General features: G+C 34.0%; 5 protein-coding genes across 6 annotated transcripts; 2 read left to right on the top strand and 3 right to left on the bottom strand.

Annotated features, from left to right (window-relative positions):
• Positions 1-60: 60 nt before the first annotated feature.
• LOC143449507 (uridine-cytidine kinase-like 1) lies at positions 61-10,050 on the top strand. 2 transcript variants are annotated; one of them, XM_076949738.1, is made up of 16 exons: positions 61-1,359; positions 1,786-1,867; positions 2,139-2,238; positions 2,376-2,482; positions 2,753-2,923; positions 3,002-3,073; positions 3,334-3,429; positions 3,976-4,069; positions 4,522-4,583; positions 5,911-5,927; positions 7,728-7,826; positions 8,128-8,284; positions 8,397-8,519; positions 8,662-8,784; positions 9,555-9,696; positions 9,865-10,050. In XM_076949738.1, exons 1-16 carry the CDS (start codon positions 1,301-1,303, stop codon positions 9,897-9,899), a joined length of 1,539 nt encoding a protein of 512 aa, XP_076805853.1. In that variant the 5' UTR covers positions 61-1,300; the 3' UTR covers positions 9,900-10,050. The 2 variants fall into 2 exon arrangements, with proteins under 2 accessions (XP_076805853.1, XP_076805854.1); XM_076949739.1 differs by lacking the exon at positions 5,911-5,927 and having other exon boundaries at positions 4,522-4,588.
• A 184-nt stretch (positions 10,051-10,234) lies between these two features.
• LOC143449508 (uncharacterized) lies at positions 10,235-12,033 on the bottom strand. Its single transcript, XM_076949740.1, has 2 exons — positions 11,868-12,033; positions 10,235-11,579 (listed from the first exon to the last, which is right to left on the bottom strand). The coding sequence occupies exon 2, from the start codon at positions 11,575-11,577 to the stop codon at positions 10,822-10,824; it is 756 nt and encodes a 251-aa protein (XP_076805855.1). The 5' UTR covers positions 11,578-11,579; positions 11,868-12,033; the 3' UTR covers positions 10,235-10,821.
• Positions 12,034-13,209: 1,176 nt separating this feature from the next.
• Positions 13,210-17,092, top strand: LOC143450097 (small ribosomal subunit protein eS21-like). Its single transcript, XM_076950506.1, has 5 exons — positions 13,210-13,366; positions 15,304-15,454; positions 15,708-15,791; positions 16,826-16,881; positions 17,008-17,092. Exons 2-5 carry the CDS (start codon positions 15,356-15,358, stop codon positions 17,021-17,023), a joined length of 255 nt encoding a protein of 84 aa, XP_076806621.1. The 5' UTR covers positions 13,210-13,366; positions 15,304-15,355; the 3' UTR covers positions 17,024-17,092.
• A 435-nt stretch (positions 17,093-17,527) lies between these two features.
• Positions 17,528-19,424, bottom strand: LOC143450096 (uncharacterized). Its single transcript, XM_076950505.1, has 5 exons — positions 19,224-19,424; positions 18,920-19,063; positions 18,742-18,845; positions 18,449-18,609; positions 17,528-18,167 (listed from the first exon to the last, which is right to left on the bottom strand). Exons 1-5 carry the CDS (start codon positions 19,280-19,282, stop codon positions 17,784-17,786), a joined length of 852 nt encoding a protein of 283 aa, XP_076806620.1. The 5' UTR covers positions 19,283-19,424; the 3' UTR covers positions 17,528-17,783.
• An 843-nt stretch (positions 19,425-20,267) lies between these two features.
• On the bottom strand, positions 20,268-23,084 carry LOC143449806 (uncharacterized). Its single transcript, XM_076950135.1, has 5 exons — positions 23,044-23,084; positions 22,837-22,959; positions 22,007-22,191; positions 21,816-21,877; positions 20,268-20,593 (listed from the first exon to the last, which is right to left on the bottom strand). Exons 1-5 carry the CDS (start codon positions 23,082-23,084, stop codon positions 20,339-20,341), a joined length of 666 nt encoding a protein of 221 aa, XP_076806250.1. The 3' UTR covers positions 20,268-20,338.
• Between the last annotated feature and the right edge of the window lie 320 nt (positions 23,085-23,404).

Raw genomic sequence — 23,404 nt, 5'->3', positions numbered from 1 at the left:
AAGTAAAGTATGAATATAAAGACGCATACACGTTTTGAAAGCTAAATTTTTGATCAAGATAGAGATTGTATTTTCAATACCAAATGTATTCTGTGAAAATAATTGCAATTGGCACTTTAATCAAAAACAACTCAAAATACTTCTTGGAAATGAGCACCATATGTTTCTTTCATGAAGTCACAATAATCTATCAAACTCTTTTATTGTATGTAAAACTAGATTTGGTTCAGAAAATGTATATTTCATTATTAAAGATTGGTGCGACTTCAAACATTTTTCAACAAAACTGAGGCAAAGCAGACACCACAATTTTTGCCGCTTCAAGAACAAGTCATACTGAACACGTTGAGTTTTATGAAAAAAATTACATTTTGGAAAATAATACTAAAGATAAACTTTTTTGATTTTTAAACACTTTCTGGGAAAGTATTTATCACTTTCTTCGAAAAATTTTCTATAAGTGGTCATACAGCATTTACTTAGCTCAAAACCTATTAAATGGACGTACCATGCAAGGAGGTCACTTAACCTCATTCACACCAGTTCACCAAAAAGAAAAAAATTAAAGTAACGTTATCTGAAGAAGTAAACTAAACTTAGTTCCCAATTTGAGTGCACTCGTGCCCATCTGTGCTTATAAGTTAGGTGAATCTTTTCAGACACATATTTATTTCAGCATATATATAACCATTTTTATGTTTGTTTTTCAAAATGAGTTTTAAATGGCATGTGTATATCAGCATACCTGTATGTTAAATTTTTGTTTGACCACACATAACTTTGTTTATCACTTGATAAATGCTATGCTGGCTTTTTTTCTACCTAGTCCGCAGACAGAAGGAAGTAATGCAAATGGTGGAAACAAATTTTGAAAATGCAAAATTACTTGTAAACAGAGTTCCTGAGATTGTATCCAGGTAACAGCCACATAACCTCAAGCCAGTGATTATTGTCAAATTGTACCCTGGCAGTGTAGCAAGCAGCATACATAATTATGAAGCTGCCAATTGCCTTGAATGAGCAAAACATGTTTAACGATTTTCTAACACAGGCACATCCTTGGCTTAGAGCAGTCATCCAAACATATTTCAGCGTCGTCATTAATGAATTCAATTAGTAGTCGGTATATGATCAATGGAATAGTAAAGCTGGTTATTTTAATAAAATCTTTCTTGGATATTTTTCAATGTTATATTAATTGTTTAACTGCATCAATTTTCTTTGTTTTACTGTAGAGTTAAGAGTATAAAAATTTGAAATGCATATGGAATAGTTAGCCATTTCCAGTAAAGATTTAAGAATGAATTCCTCTACAAATTGTTCCTTCAACGAAAGAAGATTGTCATCCAGATCAAACAGGTGGAACTTCTTTACCTTGAAATATTCACACTTATATTTCCATTTTAAAACTTTACAACGATAAAAGCAGTCATATAAAAAAGAAATGATGTTTTGGTGTAAGTTTAGCTTGGACAAATTTAAATCCTCTTCAGTGAGAATATTCTGTTGAATTAAATGTATTAATAGTCATTGACTCAATGCCATTGAACTCAACTCAACTGAAACAGGCTATTGTATACTTTGTAGCTGGTTCATAGTTCCTACATCAACATCATGTTCAATAAAACTTTAACTAATGGATAAATTGAATTTGTATAAATGGAACATGTAGAATGAATTTAGTGGAATGTGCAGTTACTCTACAATACCTTCCTGTTTACTTATTTGGAAAAGCCAATTTTATATTTAAAATGTTTCAATTATATTTGTAATGTTTTTTTGCAGTGGAGATGCAGATGACAATGTCGCTCAGGTTGTCGCAAATATGTCAGTGCTTTCCCGGCGACGAAACACTAGTGTATCAGAAGTAAGTCATATGAGTTGCATTTTTTGTGAAGATAAATTTAATTCCTTTATTTTTATGAAATCACCTTTCGTGAGAATTACTCTTATTGAATGATTCTAAAGCAGTTGGCTGTTTGCCATAATTTTCTGGCTTGGTTTTGTCTGAATTTATGTTTTGTTTATATGTCCATACATTGTTGGGTGTGTTTGCCAGATTTGCATTCAGTGTTAATCCAGAAGATTTTGCTTCAAAGTGAAATTTTTGTTTTTAAATGTTCTTTCTTTTTCAACAGCCATTAAGTGTAATCAGGACTAACAAACGTGCAATTTATACTGCCGGCAGACCACCCTGGTATAATGAACAAGGAGAACTAAAAGAAGCATTTGTCATAGGTTATGAGCAATAATAAAAACAATGACTGGTATTAGTAGTGGTTGTAAAAGTGTTAATGATGATTTGTTACTAGTCTAGTTATTCTATCTTGCTTCTAAGTCAGTTTGATTTACTTTTAATTTTTTCTTGGGCTCAGGTTTAAGTGGTGGAAGTGCTTCAGGCAAGACAACAGTTGCTGAAAAAATTATTGAAGCCTTGGACTTTCCATGGGTGGTACTCTTGTCTATGGACTCCTTTTATAAGGTTTGTTTATTGGTTGATGTTGTAGTGAATTTTTATAATATTACCGTTGTATTATTTTTGTCATAACCTTAATACTGTAGTAACTTCTAACAAAAACATGACGATGCATAGCATGTTTCAGTTTTTGCATTCGGTAGCAACTAAGCAGGTTTTTTTGTGCATGTAGATAATCTGCTGTGACATATCAACATATCAAAATACAAAGCGCTATATTGCAGTGCATTGTATACTGCATTATATATTTCAGTGCATTGTAACATTTGTGTTTAGGTTTTAACCCCAGAACAGCATGAGATGGCAGAAAAGAATGAATACAATTTTGACCATGTTGACGCTTTTGATTTTGAGCTGTGTTGTGAGACACTGAAAAAACTAAAACAGGGGAAAAGTGTGGAAATTCCGATGTATGATTTCACGACCCATGCTCGCAAAAAAGAAACAGTAAGGAAAAGATTGTAAATGTTCTTTTAATTTATATTGTATCAAAAACACCTGGAAAATTTGTTCATATTTTAACAGAAAAAATTATATGGTGCCAATGTTGTAATATTTGAAGGAATCATGTCATTTGTGAAAGCAGAACTGCGAGAGGCAAGTGGTTCTTATACTTTATCTATTTTTAATAATTTTTGAATTGTTCTGTACATAATAATTCGATAAGTTTCTCCAATATGTTTCTATGAGCTAATAGCTCTAATAGCTAATAGCAATTTTTCTATAGGCACGAGTAGCACCAATTAAAATGTTTAAAATTTACTTTATTTTCTTGAGTGATAGCATAGTGCATTTTAAGTTTATGATAGCACTTCAGTGGTCTTCTACATTTTTATATGGTTTTATTATGTTACCAGTTACTAGATATGAAAGTTTTTGTGGACACAGACTCCGATGAACGTCTTGCTCGCAGGTTGCGTAGAGATATCACCCAGCGTGGCAGAAATTTGCAGGTATTTACTAATGGTATTTGTAAGACAATTTTAGGGTCCGATAAATCTTCATGAAGTGCTACATTCTCTGTTTGTTTTATTCTGTAGTGAAATTGCTAAAAAAGCAATTTACTTGATCCCACAACTTCATGAAAACCCGGTAAAATCACATTTTTAAAATCCTGCATTGGCTTGCTAAACTCAAGACTACAATTTGGTGTCCAACTTATCATATTTCCACAATTTTTAATCACATTTCTGTCTAGCTTGTACGTGAATGCAACCTGTAAGTTTTTAAGATGCCATATAGCTAGACAATTCCCTGGCTAAAAAAATAAAGCGAGCCATACTGGCTTTGATTGGTCTAACAGGGTTTTTAAAGCGTGACGTTGATGCCAAGGAAAATCGTAGATAACACAGTTTTGAAGCTTTGTCAGTTCCTTTATGATCATTTATTAATTATACTGTTAAAATGGTAAAGTTTATCCACCTTTAGAAACGTGAATGAGAAACAGCCCATTTGGCTTATTTTTGTTTGGTATGATAAGGTCTACTGTTATTTCCTAGGGTGTTCTTCATCAGTACAACAAATTTGTTAAGCCTGCCTTTGAGCAGTTCATAGAACCTACATTGCAGTATGCTGATATTGTGGTCCCTCGAGGTGAGATATCTTTTGTGTTGTAAGTGGATTGTTTTGATCTTATTAAATAGTTTAATGCATGCTGTGAGTTTCATGGTAGCCGTTAAGAATCAATGAATGCAAGTAGGAAAATGTAAAACTGAGTTATCATTGCTAAATTTGGACACTACATATACCTATACCAGGTGGCAGCATCAAAAATGGTTAAATTTGTTTGATTATTTTGACACTTTTAAAAGTTTGGATTGGTTTTTGGAATAATATAACACAGAATCGAAGAATCTGCCAAAATTGCTTCAAGTTTTAATTGTTTGGTGAGATTAAGGTAGTCCTATCAATGGCCTTCTTCAGTCATTAACAACAGATTGGGTATAAGTATCATAACAACATAAAATTAGATGGTTTTGAATATTCTACATACTTCCCTGTTAAACCTGGTTTAGTACATTACACTGTGATTCATTTTTTGTTAGGTGGAACAAATGAAGTAGCAATTGATTTAATAGCCCAACATGTCTACACACAATTGGAAGAGGTAAGGTAATGATTCTCTTAAATTTTTGCTATGTTTTGCAGGTTTGGTTTGCAGTGAGTTTTACAAAGCTTTTTAGTGAGTGTGAGTGATGCAACTTTGCTTTTATATATGTTGTCCTGCAAAGACAATGCTCCATCACATCAGTTCAAGGGCCAAAATTTTGACAACACTATAGAAAATAAACATTTGCTTATATTCAGAATGATAAAGTTCTATTTTGCTGTAGTTAGTATGTTTCTTATACAATTTGTTAAAGAAAGCATACCGATAAACATGGAGCATTGTTTATACCATGATAGCGTAAGATTGATTCAAACTGATACCGCAGAATTTGGTAATAAAAATTAGTATGTGACCACAATAAAAGAATTTTGGTTGTTATTGGGTTTTAGCATTGCTCTCATGGTTTGATATGTCCACATGAAAAGAATGATGAAATAATATTTTTGGAAATCACTAAACTTCTACATTGGTATTTTTAGAGTTTCTAAGTAGCCTTACTACAAGCTTAGTTGGTCTTCTGCATCAGTTTCAATCAACTTCTATGCTAAAATGTTGTACTCACATGATCATCTATACCAAATTAAATCAATTTGAAAAAAATTTATGAAACCTGACAAAATGTGTTAAACCTGACAGTTTACATACCTAGTGGTTGGAAAATGCCACAAAACAAAGTGCTGCCATTGCAGACTTGTTTTATCCATGTATCCAAGTTAACATTATCGCCCTTTTGTTTTGTCTCACTGTTTATTTGCAGTTCTAAGATGCTGTTGACTGCTCAGGTACCGATTTAAATGTCCAAAATTAACTCTGAATGCATAACTTATGTTATGTTCCGATGAAAAATAGATGTTGTTCGGAATTTGTTAGCTTTTTGGATTGAAGCGAGATTTATAGATAGATTACTATATAAAGTTGATAGAGTATATGCAAGTAATTTCCATACAGTTTAAAGTGTTTCTTAACTTTTTAATACCATTTTTACAACTTGAAGTTTAAAACCTGGAGGCCTGTAGTAAGGCATATTGCTTAATAAATACTGAAGATCATTAATTTTGCTCCTAATTTTTTATCAATTACAACATGTTTTGGCATACATGGTTTTCCACATTTCAGCATCAGTAGCAGTGTGTCAGATTTCAACTTTGTAAAATCATTGCAAAATGTTTTAAATTGGTATAGTGCTAAGCGATTTTTGTATGGTTTTGAGTGCTTTGCTTAGTGATTAATGTAACGCTGGTGAAGTTTGTACATATTCAGTTATGTGCTTCATTATTTTACTTTGTTTTTTATCATGTTCACTTGGATTTGCATGAATCTGCAGCGAAATTTAAATTTGAGGTAATGATATTTATTCTTACTTATACCAAATGTTTTATTTTATATCTGTAAATAGTTTTTTTTTTTAATCAATACATCATGAGTTCATGACCCTAATATGTGTTGCCAGTACTGCATGGAAGGTTTAATGTTTAGTTCAAACTATTTAACTGCAATTATTAAAATCGTTGAATTGAGTTTATTTGGGTCCAGTAGTCCAGTCATTATCCCTGGATGTTAAAGAAACTGGTTGTGGTTTCTGAAACGTTTTTTTGGGGGAAATGTTGTTTTAAGGCTAAGTTGCGATTTTAAAATTTATCTGGCACAGTAAGAGCAACACATTTTAAAACTATATTTACTTTTGTAGCCTTGACTTTAAATTAAAACCACTTGTAGTTAGTTTACAGCCTAAATTATTTAACAATATTGCGTTATGTAGGATGCAGTAATAACTGCAAAATGAGACCATCAATAATAATTAATTGATTAATGAGACTTATCGACTTATGACAATTTTGATTTTGTCCTGAATTTTTCAATGTAAAAATCTCTGCATAATGTAACCACTGACCAGACTTCGGATATTATGTCCAATTTATTTTCCTTCCCTCTCATATTTTTTTGCCACAAACTGTATCCTTGCATTTGTATGTAACCATTTACGTTTATAGGCATACCTTACTTTGTATTTTCTGTCTTCATTCTGCATGTTTTGTATTATTACAAAAATAGCCCTGTCCAATGTGATGTGTTTTCAGTGCATAGCCCACACATCATGCTATTCTAATAGGGTCAAGTATACAATTGCAAGCCCACGTGAAAACCTGAGTTTTGACCTTATAATTGTTACGCTGTTTTGGTATGGTGTTTAGTGCTTTGCTATGGTGATTAATGTAAATCTGGTGAAATATTTACATACTTAGTCATGTGCTTAATTGTTTTACTTTTGTTTTTCATCATTTACACTTAGATTTGCATGAATCTGCAACAAACTTTAAAATTGGGGTAATAATATTTAATCTTACTAACACCAAACACTTTATGTAATATCTTAACAATGGGTCCTGGACAGCATGGTTGAGTTGTGACTTGTGTGTTTTACTCAAACTAACTGCAATTATTAAAATCGTTGAATTAAGTTTAGTGAAATCTCAGAATTGACATGCAAGGGACTCGTGGTTAAACTTGCCACCCAATTAAAAAGTACAAAAGAAATCAACCTGTTTTTTGCTTATAAAAAATTAGTGTGCAGTACAATTTTTTACCAATAAAATTAGTAAATTTCTAAAAAGTTTTATTACCACTTTCAAGATCAGTACAGTGGATTAACGCTTACTGTTTCTCCTCACTAGCATTTCTTGCATGAGCGAGGAGTAACTGCCAAATCTGCCAGCAATAGTCAAAAATTAGTTTAATAATCTTAGTCAGCATGTTTAATACTGTGCGCTTTATTTGGATTGGTGTTTTGGTGGTAATATGCTATGATATACTCATGGTAGTACCACACCGTTAGTATTAACTTTTATTTTAAACATGGGTTGGATTTGCACTGCAATCATAATCAATAAGTTTACAAATACCTTTCAAAACTTTTCCTGTCTTATCTCACAAGCATTGCAATAAATCACAAAAATTTGATATAAACATGAAATTGCTTTGTATTCTCTATTAGTGTATAAATTTTACGTACTACAGTACATCATATCAGTGCCATAGTCAGCATGATACTAAGAAATCCATCATGTTCCTCATTGATAGCAAGGTAATATTCCCATTCATTAAATTTAATAGTAAGTTTAATAAATTCTATAATTGACATAGGAGTCATCTTGCCCATGCACAAATAGGCCAACCATTACCGTCAACTTTGCATGTCCTCAAGAGCACTCCTCAAGTACAAGGCATACACACCATTTTAAGGTACCAGAATAAGTTCAAAACAGCCGGAATAATACCATTCAAGCAATAAATGCTTGTATCTGTTACATACTTAACTAAATATGATTTTGGTGTTTTTTCTTTATTCTTGAAAACAGATATTTGTTTCATTAAATATCTTGTTATTGTGTACAGGAAATAAATTTAACTTTATAATTTGTTTGAAGTTGTTTTACAACTTTATAACTGCATATTCTGGAAGTTCTTTGTGGGTAGAAGCAAGATTAAACAAAATTGTCTTTCAATTGTAAGAAAATTAGAACATTGAAATTATTGCTTTTAGAGACTGCTCTACTGGCCGTGATGATTTCGTTTTTTATTCGAAGCGATTAATGCGCTTACTCTTTGAATTTGCACTGTCACTTCTTCCCCATGAGCCCCATACAGTTGAAACTCCTCAAAATACAATTTACGATGGCAGACGGTTTAGCGGGACTGGAGTAAGACTTTATTTCCGTTAACTTCTCTAACTTTATCAGCCCCTTCAGCTTTGAATCTGCTATCTTCCTCTGTAGTAGAACATTAAGTTTTCAGCAATGCCTTTGTACTTAGCTTTGTGGAGTATCCATTCTGCGTGCTGGAGAAACAATGGAGCCTGCATTGTTTTCTGTTACAAAAGATATTAGACTTGGAAAAATTCTCATTCAAACTAACTTGGAAACATCAGAACCTGAGGTACATAAATTAATGCATTTGCTGTGATATGAATTACATTTTCATTAACACATTACTGTGTGCGGTTTGATCTGGAAACCAGGAAGAAAACACATTTAGTAACGGTTGATATTAAATACCAAAGTGATATTTTTGCCTGTAGTTACATTACATACGGGTTCCAAGAAAAATTTCTGAAGATCATGTCATTCTTATGGATGCTACAGTTGCAACTGGAGCTGCTGCCATGATGGCCATTCGTGTCTTACTTGACCATGATGTAAAAGTAAGCTTTTGATGGCACTGGAATACATATATGTTATATTCATTTTCCTGTATACATTGTACTCGGTCCAGTTTTAATTTAATCATATATCTTACCGCAAGTAAATGAAAGTATTAATTGTAGTCATTTAGTGTCACAATTTTATTGGCTGTCTCCAATACACCAGCAGACTTCTAAGAAACAGATCAATATACTGTGTGCAGAAAATAACATTAAAGTTACTATAAATATATATCACGTCATTTGCCATCTTGGACAAGGAACAATGTAAATTTCTACAAGTGTAGCAACGTTTGATTTTTGTTAGGTGTTAGCAATTACATTAATAATGATGTCGTACTAAGTCTAACTAAATTAAAATCTTACTTACCATCGAATATTCAGATAATTTCAGGTCCCTTCCCCGCAAGAAAGGGAAAATATCAAATTCCCATACAGTTCTTCCCAAAACGTGTAGAGTTCTTGGCATTCATGGTTTTTGCATGTGTACGATTGCTGTCTGGCGCCTTATCAGTTAGCAATACAAATTAGTGAAATTACTACTGGTAATCTACGATTGTACTGTGTTATACAGTAAGCTTCACCGCTACAATTGTCTGCCATTTTGCATAAAATTTGGATGTTATAAAGGTGTAACCCAAAATCGCGTAATGTAGTAGCTTAATTTTTTGGCTTGAAAGTTGAATGTTGTTGAGATGTAAACATTAAAAACAAGGTACGAGGTGCGGTTCGACTGTATTATCATCGTAAGTCCCTGTTTTCATTAATAGGAAGAAAATATTTTGCTGGTGTCGTTACTGATGGCAGAAACCGGTGTGCATTCCGTAGCGTATGCATTTCCCAAAGTCCAAATAGTCACTACTGCAGTTGACAAGCATCTCAATGAAGATTATCATATTATTCCTGGTTTTGGTATGAGATTTGATTATTAATCACCCTACTTTCTGAATATTATATTTCTTTTATTGCACAGTTTGAAAATTTCCTGCATTTTTTGCGTATTGGTTGAATTCTTATGTTAAGAATCAGTCCAGGAGTCTATCCTGTCATAGTTGCAAATATTTTATTTGTTATTTGTAGGAAATTTTGGTGATCGTTACTTCGGTACAGAGTAAATACATTGATGTGTATGGAATCAGCAAAGAAATATCTGAAGTTTTCATCTTTCGTGCAATTTATTGTTCTATGATCATGTGTAAAAATTGTAATAAGCGTTGCATAACTTACATTTCATGTAATTCTTAATAAATTATTTGGCAATTTGCATTATTGGTATGTTTCAGAGAGTAATCTAGATTTAACTTAAGTCAAGTTTCATGCCAACATCTTACCAAAGAAATAGTATTACGCCGCATACATGCTGACGTATATACAAGCTGTTCCTTCGCTATCGGATTTTTTAAAATTAAGTAAATTTTTTGGATGATTCAATTAGCCCAGCACAACAACACACCATTCTTGGAGTTGTATTCATAGGTAGCAATATGCATACAAATTTTTCGGTCAACATTTTGAATTTGCTTTTATGAATGTTAGTTACATGTCCGAATAGTTTTACATAGCATATAAATTCTAATCAACATTCAAATATCGCCTGCACATAACACATTACTCGTGATTGTGTCATGGTACCTTTTCTCGCTAACTAAGATTAATCGTACAATACTGTGAAGACGCAAAATTTACCTTGCCTGCAGTAAATCCTCGTTCTCATATTAGGTGTTTCATGTCCAATTGGCAAGTTATATAGCAGAAAAATATAATACTAACACATTTAACAGAAAACATGAAAGTGCACATACCACAAGCTGAAAACCTTCAATCACCCTGTGTTAGCCAATACACAGCAAGAAATCACAGTGCTACATAAAGATCAAAACATGTAAAGACATCCAAAGTTAAAGGATTTTTAATAGAGTTTGCATTATTGGTTTGTGAAGAAAGGTTTATACACTATAATGTGAATGTCTTCATCAATCGACAAGCACCAAGTAGACAGAAAATTCATAGAAAAGCTTTGGACAATTCGTATTTTTTCTATGTATACATCATTTCCGCCATAGATGACATTTTCTTGGGAAGAACAAGAAAGTCTGTCATGTAAGATGCTAGTTCGTTAGTTGATATATCAGCTTCTGTTAATAGCGCTTGGTAAGAGCAGCTCCGAGACAACTTTCCAGGTTGAGAATGTTCAAGTTTCTTGTCATCAGATTCAGGTGTCGGACTTCTGTTTCTATAGTCCTTGCCATGACAATTATGCTTCTTGGAAGAGTTGGTGTTTTGTGTATCCTTAAAAGAATAACACTTCAGTAACGAACTATTGCTTTTGCAAAATTTGAAGCATTTTTTCCGTTGTGGAGTTACAACCTGATGTTCACTTGATGATGCTTCAGCTTGTGTAAACCTTTCAAGTCTACCATCCTGTTGGCTAGTTAATTTGTGATGATTTGTTGTATTTTTTGCAAAATGTATTTGACTTATGGGTCTATTATCTTCTTTGTGAAGCGACAGACATCCAAGTTTTTTAATAAGATCAGACGAAGGATATGGCATGTGTTGAATGAAATGATTTTTTGACTTGTATTGGAAAGTTGGTCGTTTCAGAATAACCTTTCTTGAGGTCTTCTGCAATGCATTGCATTTGTTTCGCTTGGTATCCACACTTTGCTCAACTGATGCACAGTTCTGGCAAGACAAATTTTGTAGTTCTGTGCTAGCATCATGTAGATTGATTTCCTCTTCAGGTAACGTAGAAGCACTTTTGGACATATTGTTAGTCTTATATCCTAACATTCCTATAAGAAAAAAAAATGTTGAAAACTCACACACTAAATATGGTGGTTGTGTCTACCCTTTCCATAGTTATATATTTTACACCTACCAAGATAGCGTGGAAGGTTGTTAAAATTAGTAAATTGACATTTATAAACTGAATTGATTTGGACAATGAATATTAAATTTTAATGACCGGGATGTGTGTCATATGTCCATAATGATGCGATTTGAGTCGAATCATATTATGAAAGATGTGACTGCAAAGAATAAAGCTTTAGGTAATAAAACGGATATTTCCACAAAAATACCTGTACACTTGATGCTAGGGTTGTTTGTTTGAATATCAACAATATTTTCTATCCAGATAATGGATATATATCCAAATCTTTGTATTTCAGCTCACTGGTTAACCAGATTTAATAAACATTAAGCATGTTGCACTTTTTTCCTAATTTCTAGTAAAACACAATACTTTCATTGTAAAAACGTCTAAATGTGACACAGCTTTGTTATAAAAACACCACATATTATCTATACAAAGATTTCACAAGTTCTTAATGTTTATGTCAGGGTCGTCCAAATCCTGACATGCGACCCATGGACAGGTTTTGTGCGGCCTCCAAACACTTACATTACATTGCATTTTTAGTGCAAATCAGCAGTTTGTTAAAATACAACTATTTAAGTCACCCATTATCCAAGTGCAAGTCAATATGTGTTTATTATGGGGTAAAAATGTTTTTTTACGGCTAATGCCACAGTATTGTGTGATGCACATGCGGTGCGATAATTTTGCTCTTTGTTGCAAGCACATTCAAAAACAAATAGAAAGTATGAAGAAGTGGGTTATTATTTGTCGTGCGGCAAAGCATTAGGTCGATTACATCAGTCAATTGCTTACATTAGACCAGAGTTTCCATTATTTACGGCCCGCTGCAAGTGCTGTAGAGTGGTATGGTAAAGTGATCTTTTTCATTAGACTGAGGAAAGTTTTGTGCGAGTTCCCATTCTCACATATTTTTTACTTAAATGTTTTTTATTCCTAAAGCTAGTATTGCTCGAAATTAAAACTGTTTCCTAGGCCCACTGAACACGAGCCGCATTTATTGTGAGGGCCACACTGCCAGAGATCAAACCACTCCTGCTCTCAGCAACCGTTTGTCCATAGTCTTTATCAGGTATGCGTAGGCTCTGCTTACATCAACTTATTCAACTAGCCTACGGTATACGTAATTAGAACTATGTATTGTATACTGTAGTAAGGTTCCAGTAAAACAACAAAAAATTTTTATTTACATGACTAGACAATTATGATGATTCAGCACGGAACTTTAGGTATCGAATGGCACCTTGCACACCATATTTTTATGGAAATTTTAAAGTAATTTATTAAAACTTATGTAGGTATTATTGCACTTAATTTATGATCATATTATACAAGTAGCTTTGAGTGATACTTTAACACGCTTTAAAGTTTAAACACTTGCAAATTTTTTTAGATTATCATATTGCAGAAAAAGTAAGTAGCGTGCTGTCTGGTCCTTTTAAATTTTTAGAAAAGTAAAGTGCGCTACTGCAGGTTGTTGCTGTTGCTTAACTGGAATGTCTGCAAAACAATTTTTATGTCAGAAATCCTTATGTTTTTTTTTCATTCTGTTCTTTTCTACCATTCTGGCAGAAAATAGATGCACCTATCTGACCTATTGTTACGTAAGATATCTATGATAACTTGAAGGCCAAAACTGAACAAAACCTTATCGGCCTTTTTTCAACACGCTTTCTAAAGATTGGTTAGTGTCTGTTTGTGGTGAGTATTTTTGTATTTTGTTTATAAGTGTCGAAATATACATGAAACCAACTGCACTTTCGTAATTGAAACAATCTTGGTGACATAAGAATGCACTGCAGACTGGTTTAGCACATAATGTATTGTATTAACTTGAGTTTTATCTAGGCAATTTTAATAAAATCTAATAACCTTTTTTCGTTCAACTGCTTAAATCTTTCATTGCAAACAGTGCTAGGGTCTTGTAGCCAGTCTACAAAAGTACCCAGTGTTCAAATTTTACCAAAAAATCGTTACTTGTATAGCAATATAACACTGATTTCTGTCGTAAAGTGCCGTACCTTGCCTACACACGCACCAGGCAGCCTTCGGCAACGAGTCGCACTGTACACCAGCTGCTTCCTTGCACACCGGAATTTTGCTTCTTCACACCTTAAATCTTGAGAAAACTACCATACTCTGAAGTCCATTTCAGCGCAAAAACTAATATCTCACAACACAAACACCCTTTTGTCGCAGAGCTATCTTTTCTGTAGGTTTCTTTAACTACTTTTCTCTTCTTGGGTCATAATTTTGTGGCGGCGCCAGTGTACAAAAAAGATCGATTATGGGAAAATGCATGGTTGTCGATAGCAAATTAACGTTACTCACTTTCTATTTTAAAGTAGAGTGCAATATTGGACACGTTAAAAAGACATTTACATACCGATTTAAATCACTTCTATATTCATATTAACAGGAACTATTACCTTTGTAGTGGGAAATAATTGAAACGATATGCCTGTGTCATGACGACAATCTTTTTTATTTAGAATAAATCTTAGTTGTCGGTATTCAGTATGGAAACAACCAGAGAAAGCATGCTCGTCTAGCTAGCTTGCATGTATCGTTGGTTTTTAATGACTTTCAATCGAATTTAGCTTAGACGAAAATATTTTGTTTGGCTTTAAATTATCCCGCAACTTCCTGTCATACTATGTTTGTCATGCATCGTGGACCAAGTCTTCAACTGCTGCATGTCAGAAAAAATTTGTTTAAGTTTACTGGTACCTGACATTTTCCGGTGATATTTAAAAAAAGAATTTTGCAGAATTAACCTGAATTTACTAATAAAAAATTGTTCAAAAATTTAATACTGAAAACATCTGATGTTTAAAAAAAATACCAATCAGTAAATAACAAACTCAGCGTGAATGTGTGTGAAACAAACATTTTGTTTTCTTACCTTAATTCCATTTAATGAAAAACTGAGTAAACTGTAAAAAAGTTACAATTACTTGAAATTATTTTGGCTAAACGCAGTTTAGAAGTAGGTTATGCAGGATGAAATTCTGCTGTGATTGTATAAATTTGGTTGTTGTACGTATCTAACTTGTTTTATTCGGGTTTGAATCTGCAAGATAGAGTGTTTTTTCTTACACGATGGCAAGATCTGTGCCTTAGCAGTTTAAGTTGGTCTGTAATTTGTATGTTTTCTCTTTATGCTGCTGTTCCAGATGCTTGAAAAAATTGATAGAATCAAGTTGTACATTATGTTTAAAATGAATTGTGAAAATTCAATGGCTTTTAACTATTAATTTGCACACAACAACACACGTAAATTAAGTATACATAACAAGTTGATTTAGGCCTTACCTGTTTACATTTTGTTTGTATATAGGCCAGGAATATCTTCAATTTTCGATCAATTATATTGTCATAATTGGCATGGTCTGCCTTGCAAATGATTTAATATTCTTCATTTAAAACGTTTGGCTTATTGCAGTTAGTCCTATCCTTACCCACTTAAAAATGCTGATATCTTATCAATAAGTTGTAACCTTCAGTATTTATCTGTAAAAGAATACTGAAGGCGAAATCATAAATGATGTGATTTATGTTATATGAACTCCTTGGTACTCCATTATACGGAGTCAATAATTTCGCCAGGAAAAACTTCACATAATGTCTTTATGCAGGAGATCGTAGCTGTTACTACTCTAGTCGGACAAACCATTTTAAAGAAAAAACATGCAAAACGACGCAGGAGAAATTGTTGACTTGTACATCCCTCGAAAATGCTCCGCTACCGGCCGTATTATTGGAGCTAAGGATCATGCTTCAGTCCAGGTCTGGTTTATCGACTAGAACAGTGTACATTCAATCTGTCTCGTCATTTATTGACTGAAGTCAATAAATGTTGTAAACTTAACAAACCCTAAATCAGTTTTGCCAGTCTAAATATAACTGAGCTATTTGCATGTCTTCACTTCTGTTAGAATTGTCTTCGTCCATTTAACATTAGCTTTAACTATATTTAAGCTGCAAGTTAAAAACTGTAGCATAGCTACCATTTAAAAACAACCGCCTACTTATTTTTCAGATTGCCATAGTTGATGTGGATGAAAGTGGAAGGGCCTTGAACACATCTAAAGCTTATACTATTTGCGGAGACATCAGAAGAGGGGTAGGGTATAATCTTTTTTAATATCATAGAAAGTTTCCTTACAGACGTAACCAGTTTTTGGATGAATTTTCAGTAGATAAAGTTCCTAATCTGCAAAACAGTATTACTAATGCGATAACTAGGGCGATTATTTTTTGACCTAAAAATTGAAAATTTTGACATTAAAAAACTTTTTTTTGACAAATTTTGACGTATGAACATTTCAAGTAGTTAAATTACCCTTTATTGTACAAAAAGTTAAAATTTATTGTATTAAAGAAGGGTAAAAATCTGAACACAAACCTAAAATATTCTGAAAAGGGAAGTGAGCTAATTACAAATCACTGCCAAAAAAACTGCAACTAAAACACAACAAAAACTATTCAATACATTTGTCTAAACCAGTGATTCCCAACCGCGGCTCTTAGAGCCGTATGCGGGACCAAGCTAGCCTTCTTGCGGCTTTCATTGACCCCTGAAAATCCCTCAAAAAACATAAAAAATCTATTTATAATAATTTAATTAGGGCGATTATTTTTTGACTTGTCAGTTGGAGTTGGAGTCAAGTTGGACATAATATTGATTTGTGTTATTTTTCTTGTTAGTGTTGCTATTCGTTGGTACAAGCTTTCATGCTTTAAAATTTTCGTTCTAATTACTTGAGTGTTTTCATGTGGCTCCATACGTACTCTGAAGTTTGAAATTCGGCCCGACACCAAAAAAGGTTAGGAACCACTGGTCTAAACTAAGCAAAACCGAAGCAAAAGCTGATTCACAATAAGTAGACAATGGGCCATTTGCAACAGTATAAAGTAGGCTGCAAGGTGTACAATGTAAAATGAGTTCACCTACAGTGCAACCTTTACGACACCACGACAATGCAGTTTGTAAGCAATTTTGACTTTTTAAACAATTTTGACAATTTTTGACCTAACGCTGTAAATTTGACAAATTTTTGACTTATTTTGACAAGTCAAAAAATAATCGCCCTAGCGATAACATGTAGAACTGCAAAACAGTATTACTAATGCGATAACATGTCTTTGTTGCTGTAGGGTGAATCTGATGATTGTCTTAACCGTCTAGCAGTAAAGGATGGCATTATTAGCAAGTAAGTTATATAGTTTATTTTCTAAATTTGACATCTATGCTGTATTGTGGTCCCTGTGATACTGGTAATGTTTCTGCTTACGATTTTTACCAAAGCGTTTCTTTCAATGTTAACTTTATTTTAAAGGGACTTCAACAAATGAATGGATTTTGAAGGCTCGTGTCATTTTGTGTTACATCATTAGCTTCTAATAAATGGTTGATGATGTTCATATGCTTGATAATTTTGTTTCCTAATTAAATGTTAATCACAGTCGAAGGCCCTTCTTCAAAGGACAAGGTAAAAAGATCTCAAGCAATGATTAGGATGACCCCGTTATTTACAGTTACAAGTAACTAGTCAGAGTATTACGATGGTTTGTTAACAGCATGTTGCAACCATTGGTTTATGATTGTGACTGTCAGGGTTGCAGCCCATTAGTCGATACTTCACCATTTTGCACATAAATCAGTATCAGATTTTGACTGAATAATTTTTTTACTGTTTGACAATTTGTATGTGGTTTGTAGCCATTCGCAGTTTCATTTTTCATAGTAACAAGACATCTTATATGCAGCAAAAACACACAACATTTCATGAACATAAGTTTTAGCAAGGAGAGTTACAAATTAATGCTGGCAATCGATATTTTTTTATTCTGTTTGGAATTACTAAACACTGTAACAGCTACTTGCCATGATATCAGGCTTTAAGTACAGTAATCGGCAACAGTTTTGCCAGCAACAGATGTTATTTCAAATTCTTCACGTTTCAAAAAATTTAATTACTAACTGAAACTAAGTTGTTTTTCTGGAATATTTCTCCGGCAATCAACTAGCTTGTGAAGCTAACATAATTGTATGGTTAAGTACACATCCGTTTGCAGTATTAAGGTCAAGAAACTTGGGAGTTAGGAATTGATCTTACTCGTTCTTTTTATAAGGTTGCGCATCAATTCCTCCAGTTGAATAAAGCAGCAAGCAACCTGTAGCGATACCAATCTGAACTATGAATTGGTGAATTCTAGCTTCGGGCTTCATGTGATAAACTCCCAGCGAGGTCGCCAAGGTTGAATTTTCGACAAACGACATCAGGACAGTGGTTATCGCCAATGACAGCGCGCCCAATCTCCTTTGATTAGGATTGCCAAGCCAGGCAAAGTAGGACGCAATTACATGAATACTGCCAATAATGAAGATGTGGAAAAACGGACTACCACCCATCATGGTGATTTGCTTGCTGCGCAGGCTATACTGAATTAGTTTGAAGTAAAACGTGTGGCCCAGAAAGTGCAGTGCGATGACGGCCTAAATAAATTGTATAGAGAGAGTTAATAAGTTTTATACCAATAACTTTCTATTCAAAAACTCATGCGACATGCATTGGTAAAATGTGGTAGGCAAGTTAAGATTTTCCAAAGCCGTTTAGCTCGGAACATAATCGGTTCCTCTAAATTTTCTGGGTTCTGAATTAACTGTTTCCCGGTTTTTAAGACACAAGATTGGAGTTCTCGGGTCCACAGATACTAACTAATTGCAGAAGGTAATACCAAAGTATTTAGTGGTACCCGGAACATGATAGCTCTTACCCGGCCAAGCACTATTGCGTAAGACTTAGAACCGTGCATTATCTTGCGACGTGACTCCATGTCTGAGAAACCGAACATAACCAGCAGTCCACCGACAAGACCCTCATACGCAAGCACTTGAAGAAAGTTCATTTCTCCATTAATGTGTCTGGGGTAGTCACCTAAAGTAAGCCCGATAGGAAGCATCTTTCACAAAACGTTTTAATCAAGGTTGGTATACTATTTTGAGTGGTCGAGTTACTGACTATACGGAAAAAATCGGTTTAAACTTGCACAATGCTATCATGACTTACCAATACCTCCTTCACCCACTGGGTGATGAACCAGGAATCCCACCAGAGAATAAGTGATTATCATTGCAAGGCATGTGTTTTCTAGGCTAAAATTGATGAGTAACCTGTTTACGTTGGCAAAGATTAGATTGTGACTTATTTTGCTTATCGCTTTGTATTGGCAAATAATTTTCCTTACCTGAGGCCAAAAAATAAATATGTAATCATGAGCACATACAGCATAGCTATTGGAAGACGGAGTTCTCGAAAGTATGCCGAACGTACTTCGAAAGATATCATATACCAGCATGCATCAGCCAATATGCATAATCCAAACACAACCCTGTAAAGAATAGTATTTATCCCACATAGCCTATAATCTTTATGGTCGAGTGATGGTCACTTGAAAAGCTCGATGCTGTAGGTCGTCTGTCACTTTTGAGTACAGGCATTTTTACCATACCCTATATTACGTTCAATGTACAAAGTTTTCGTTTGCTCACCTGCCCACTTGAAAGACATTGCTCTTGAAACCGCGTATGTTAGTATTGTAAAACCTCATAACGGTATTTAGTTGCCGTAAAATGAGCACTAGATCTTTTCAGCAAATGCAAATCGAATTGACGCTATAATTTTTCTATTCAACTATAGTAACCGAGAAACGTGTAACCGCTACTAAGCTACACCTACCTTGCTGGGAAACGATTCAACGCTTATACATTAATCCTTACGTGATTGTATTCTGAAGCAGTCAATGGCCTGGTTAACTATTAACTTACGATTACTAAATGTTTAGCTTTCACTGCAATTTTCCTGGGTAACGAGTAGCCTATAACTGCTGCTTAGAAAATACAGTATCACAACTAGAAACCAATCAAGCAGTCACAGCGTCTGCATCCCAACCGTTACTTTACTAATGCTAATTAAACTCCAGTTGCTATACTGAGATAGGTATTGAATGTAGATGCACTGAAGACCCGTGTAGAATATAACGTAATGAAAACAACAGAAAGTATAAGACGTAAAGGCATTATACCTTATTTACTTGGGTTCGCTAACGGGCGCCAAAATAAATGTGATTATACAACAGTGTAAACAATAAAAAATACGTGCAACAATGGAACTATACAACCCGCTATGAACCGCACAGACACAAATCGTCAACTTCCCGGTGTAGACTACCGTTTGACATGTGCAATTGAGCGACACCAAAATACCGAATTTAAACTGCATTGAAAAAACATCGCGAAACATGATAAAAAGCCTACATCGCACTCGATGCTTGCCAACAATCACTTTGGAACCAACAAGCTCCTGAGAAGATGCACCTTACCACATAGAAGAACTACTCTATTGCTCCACAAACTGCTTCATGACATGCGGATATAGTGAAACCAACAACACATAGTTTTTGTTTTCAAAAGGCAATGAAGTTTAATCGTACAATGCATAGCAAAAACACAAGATTATGCAAGATACTTTGGCAAAAAATCTGTTAAAATAGTTTTTAAAAATTCTTCTTGTGCATAAATTTCGCCAATACCGCATGCGCAATAATAAAACTCTGTTGATTCTGCTAATCTCAATTTATCGGCTCCAACAGATTTGTAATGGAGAATTACCACAAGTTTTCTGTAGAAAACACCTTCACATGATCATGCGACAAGAATGATGTAGAGTCGTAGTGTTTAAAAAAACTGTAGCTCGAATGATGCTCTTGATGTGTTGCCTTATAATTTCCACAATTTTGTTTGGAATCCGCTGTCAAGTGATACTTCTTTGTCAAATCACACGAAGTAACCTTTTTCAAAACTGTCGCCATTTCATTTTGTACAATTCGGTTTGTGCAGTATGTTGATCTCATTGGCCACTTCTGGAAAAGTAAGAATACTATAGTAGTATTCTGCATTTGGTATTTTGACACAAACACATTAGCACTGCCTGGACCATTTGAGCAAGGCTGTAATTATTTATTATGCATTGACCGTATATACGTAGTTGCGTAGTAACTATTTTCTGTTACAGTGTTAATCATATTTATAGGCTAAATGCGTCTGTCACCTTGGAGTGTTATGATGTGTCGGCATATCAGTCAAGTCGACATTTTGTTTCAGGCGTTTCCATCAACACATCGCCCAAATACATCAACTTCCACAACCGTGAAAAGTTGGTCGCTTATTAAATTTATAAAACTCAAGCTATCAAACCTGATACTTTTTATGGACAAGATCAAGCAATTTGTTTTAAATTCCATCAATCGTTAAACGGAAGCCTGTAACTTTGCTTTTCACTTTCCGCATGACGAATATTCAATCGCACAACTCTAACAATGTTATTTGCTCAGGTGTTTGAGTTGGTTGCACATTTCCCAAATGCATTTTCAGTATTTTCGTCAAATTGTAACAGTCAAATTCTTAAATGCATTTTTCAGCACGTGTCATCTATCAGCAACGTGTATATAGTCGTTGCTGTTCACTGAACATTATACTTCTCCCAATCGCAGATTTGCATGGTATATTACAAGTAACTACATATAGGCTACTTTAAAGTTGTATAAACTTTTTAAGCACAGCTTACATTTTATGTAAGTTTGTGATTTAGTTTTTCACTGTCATGCAGTAACAATAAAGGTTTCAGTTTGTCGCATGATGTTCAAATGTACAGATGAAATCGTCGTGAACTTTCTTTTGAACACAATCAAATTGGCTGAGGCTGTTTTCGGTTCGTTGTTTTGAAGTGGTATTGCTGAAACTTTCAAATAAGCAAGCACTTCTTGACGTGTATTTAACTATCGCTGTGATCTTTGAAAAAAATGTTGCATTTTTTCCGAAATGTTCGGGAAATGATCTTAAAGAATTTTACTGAAGAGCACTCTAACAACATAAAGGATTGGTTAATTTGCATGTTCCGAGAGTTATTTGTTTGTTAAAGATTACATGGTTAGAGCTTATATTTATGATAGTGCTGCAAGATTTACAAAATGTGTCGCAAATCTAAGTTTTTTCTTTCTTTTCCCCTGTATCGTGGTTTCAAATAATCTTTATTACCGATATACCCTATATAAAAATAAAAGAAAAATATTTTAACCAACTTACTTTCACTGGGTGAAAATATCCACTCGCATGGTAGTGCGCGTTCCACTTTGCTTTGTTTACATCTGCATGGATGGGACACAAAGAAAAGTTTAAGTAAACTTAATCTATCAAATGTAAACGACAAGTTAAATTATAGATGAGGAGCAAGTCACCTATACAAAGCGTTAAATAGGCCATTTATAAAAGTTTACTTTTTTGAAGAATAGTTGCTGTATCATTTGCCTTTCGTGTTTCTCCCAAACTCCGAGTTAACTGGCCGATATATGCTGTTGCTAAAAGTAATATATCCAACTTGGAAAGTTTTGTATCGGTAGGAATTGAAGGCAACTTTTTCTGAAGTTCCGTATATGCAGATCGTAGAGTTTTAACGCGACTCCTGAATGTTAAACATTTTGAACGTTCTTAAAAATTTAAAAATAGCTTTGTGAACGCTTCGTAGATAGCTTCTAATTTAAATTGGAAAAACAATTGTTTTTGAAAGAGATTTTTCCTTCTAGTTGACTTCCTGACTTGTCCCTTACGGGGGTGTCATCCCGGTAACAGCATTCCAGATTTCTCTTTGTAAAGCCAGTTGGGTATCTTGTACCCAGGTTACCTAGAGTGTTAGGTCATGCACAGGGACTACCATATAGTATAACAAAATATTTCTTCATTCTCCTCGCATTTCGTTTTGCTCACTGCTGTGAATGACTCAAGAAAGCGGCCTATTAATTGCAGTTGTTTGGAGGGAAATATCAGGATTTATATATACATTCATAATTATTAAAAGCTTTTAATCAAATATTAATTAAATATATTTCTGGGTTATACTGCAGTTCACCGTTTTTTTTTTTTGCCATAATAAATATTTTAGTGGTAATAACTTGCTTTTTGTGTATCTTGAAACATTTACCAATATAGCAAACATAAGTAGCCTAGTATTTTTATTATTGTTTGAGTTACGTCATCTTGTGGATACTATCATTACGGTTACGTACTTAGTCAATGATTGGGTCGCCTTCTCGTCTATATATAAGTTTACCTCTCTCTTGCTGCGTTTCCATGAGCAGTCATTTTGTTTCTTCGCTTTTGTGGATGGCGCTCGTTTTTACAATTCATTTGCCGATCTACTTCTGTGCCGTCTTTCGGTAAAGATGATGCCCAACTGTTATACAATATCGACCGGCATGACTATATATATAGTGCTGCCATATACTTCGCTTGACAGCATATAGTTTCTTTCCTTTACATTTCATCAGCATTTTTGTGCGAATCGTGCAATGATGACATAGGACAAGGAATTATGTAGATTTGTAGTCAAAATCGTAACCATGTGGAACTTTGTTCGCACTGCACGTGTCCACAGAACAAGTGAACCGCGTTAAAGGTAATGATTGACAGTATCAACTTGTATTAAAGAAAAATGCATGGCGCTATAGAGGATATATGTTATTATGTGATACAAAGATTAGACACTACCTTGTAGTTTGACTATTGTATCAACTAATGTTTAAGAGATTTACTTCTATATCATTGCTGAGTAACAAAACTTTCTACACCGCAATTCGATTTGCATTGATTTTTGATTACCATGCAGAGAAATTTCCGCG

This window comes from Clavelina lepadiformis, chromosome 3, assembly GCF_947623445.1.
Source record: "Clavelina lepadiformis chromosome 3, kaClaLepa1.1, whole genome shotgun sequence".
In the NCBI taxonomy this organism is placed as follows: Eukaryota; Metazoa; Chordata; class Ascidiacea; order Aplousobranchia; family Clavelinidae; genus Clavelina; species Clavelina lepadiformis.
Note: the sequence above shows the minus strand (reverse complement) of the source record. Positions and strands in the feature narration are given on the sequence as shown.